Source organism: Tuber melanosporum (assembly GCF_000151645.1).
Source record: "Tuber melanosporum whole genome shotgun sequence assembly, scaffold_196, strain Mel28".
Taxonomy (NCBI): Eukaryota; Fungi; Ascomycota; class Pezizomycetes; order Pezizales; family Tuberaceae; genus Tuber; species Tuber melanosporum.
In genome coordinates this window covers 76,780-78,942 of record NW_003298859.1, presented here as the reverse complement: position 1 = coordinate 78,942, position 2,163 = coordinate 76,780, and the positions used below count along the sequence as shown (strand labels likewise).

The following is a 2,163-nucleotide window of genomic DNA, read 5'->3' as shown; positions in this document are numbered from 1 at the left end:
GAAGGCAAACCTCGTTGAAATTCACTGTAGACTGCGTCTTGGACATATATTCTGTTGGTGCAAACACAAGTCTGCCCGGATGATCTGAATTTACTTATGATGGCACCAGCAACTGCCTTGTCGAGATCCGCGTCGTCAAATACAATGAAGGGGGCGTTGCCTCCAAGCTCGAGGGACAATTTCTTTAAAGTAGAAGAGCATTGCTGCATAAGAAGTTTTCCGACACTTGTGGAGCCGGTGAAGGATACCTTTTTGATGATAGGGTTGGTGCAGAGCTCTCTACCAATTTCGGGGGTATTTTTGAGGGCCGTCACTATGTTTACAACACCTTTGGGAATACCGGCACGGCTTGCCAATTCTGCTATGGCAAGGGATGTCAATGGGGTTTCTCCAGGAGCTTTTGCGACGACTGTACATCCTGCAGCCAGGGCCGGTCCAATTTTCCGAGTGATCATAGCCGCCGGGAAGTTCCACCTTTTCGAGGAGCATTTCATATGAGTGGAAATACCTGGCATGGAAGAGGAGCAGAAGGAGCAAACATACGGAGTAATCAACCCACAAACACCAACAGGTTGTTTGACGGTAACAACCCTGTTGCCTCTAACAGAGGCAGGAATACTATCTCCATATATCCTTGGCGCCTCTTCGGAGAACCATTCAAAGAAAGCCGCTGCATATGCAACTTCACTCCTGGCATCTGCCAGTGGCTTTCCGTTCTCCCGGGTAATGAGAGTAGCCAAATCCTCCTGATTTTCCATGATGAGCTCGTACCATTTTCTCAGCATTCTAGCCCTCTCCCGGGGGAGTGTCTTTCGGAAAGACTTGAGGGCATCTCGAGCAATATTGATAGAATCCTTGACTTCAGATGCGCTGAGTTCGGGGATGGTAGCTATCCTCTCGGTAGAAGCAGGGTCATGGACATCAAATGTTTTTCCGTCTTTAGCTTTGACGAATTGGCCGTTTATGAAGGCTGCCTCATGGAACAGTGAGGGGTCTTTGAGCTAGATATATACATTTCAGCAGGCCAACTAGAGTAGTGGTGTGAAGTAAGTGCCGATACCTTTGGAACAATGTGTGACGAAAGAGGCATTTTGCATAATAACCTAAAGCTGTTATGATGCTGGAAGTGGGGACGGAGAGAGCGGGGGTAGGATTGAAAGAGTGTTCTGAGCATTCTGTATTGTAAGATAGATATCACTGGTTAGGATTATTACCTAGGCTGTGAGTCGGTCCCTTAGAAGAGGGATAACACGGTAGGTATCATACCGAATAGGTAACTTGCCTACCGACGGTGGGATGATACCGTTATTGTACAGTCGTGTCCGTAAAGTCTTCATAATCCGGGGGCGCAACCACACAACCACAACACCTCTCTATGGAAAATTGAAAAAAAATTCAAACAACTCAATTAAGAAAGGTATATGAATAGAACTAATAAGCCTTAAGAAAATATTATTACCACTTTGTATGACCACCATCTGCATCTAGTACAGCCTGTATTCTCTCAGGCATCCTATCTATCCACCCATCCAACTTCTCTTGGGAAATTAAATCCCATTCCTGCTTTGCTGCCTGAAATAATTCAGCAGGACTGTGAGGCCTCCTATCCAACCTGGAGAATCGATTTCTGAGGGCTCTTTTAAGCAGAGCCCAAGTGTTCTCAATAGGATTGAGATCTGGTGAGTTGGGTGGCCAAGGCAATTTTTGATAACCACAGTCTGACTGCAATGTTCTGTTTTCCTCACCACCATGCCAGGAGGCATTGTCTGCTGCTAGGTAGATGTTGTCAAAAGGTCTATCCAGACCTTCTATAAAAGGGATGAGGTATGGCTAGTGGATTTCAGTTGCATATTGGTGGGAATTGAGGCCAAGTCTGTCTCTTTTACTGGTCCTTTCTTCCTCCCCCCTCTTCCTCACAAGAATTAACTCAGTCCTGCCACCCTTCATGATTGCAGCATAGATCCCAATACTAGTCCTTCCAGACTTAAAGCTATGCTTCAAGTTTTTTTCCTCCAGCTCTTCACCAGGTATAACTCTGACCTTCCTCCCAGTAGGATTTGGATCATAGATAATGGTGGCTTGAGAGTTTAACCAGTAGTCCGCGTAACGTTACCTCTGGCGTGCCCTCCAATTCTCCCTTCTCCCTAGCAAACTCCTTTCTCT

General features: G+C 46.2%; 1 protein-coding gene across 1 annotated transcript in view; it reads right to left on the bottom strand.

The window, feature by feature from the left end:
• GSTUM_00000440001 (uncharacterized protein) overlaps positions 1-1,090 on the bottom strand; it is a gene marked incomplete at both ends in the record, with an annotated part of 1,770 nt that extends 680 nt beyond the window's left edge. The window contains 4 exons of the mRNA XM_002837606.1: positions 11-474; positions 544-854; positions 921-1,001; positions 1,061-1,090. Of these exons, the coding sequence (XP_002837652.1) occupies positions 11-474; positions 544-854; positions 921-1,001; positions 1,061-1,090 (886 nt within the window). The remainder of the gene's footprint in view (positions 1-10; positions 475-543; positions 855-920; positions 1,002-1,060) is intronic.
• Between the last annotated feature and the right edge of the window lie 1,073 nt (positions 1,091-2,163).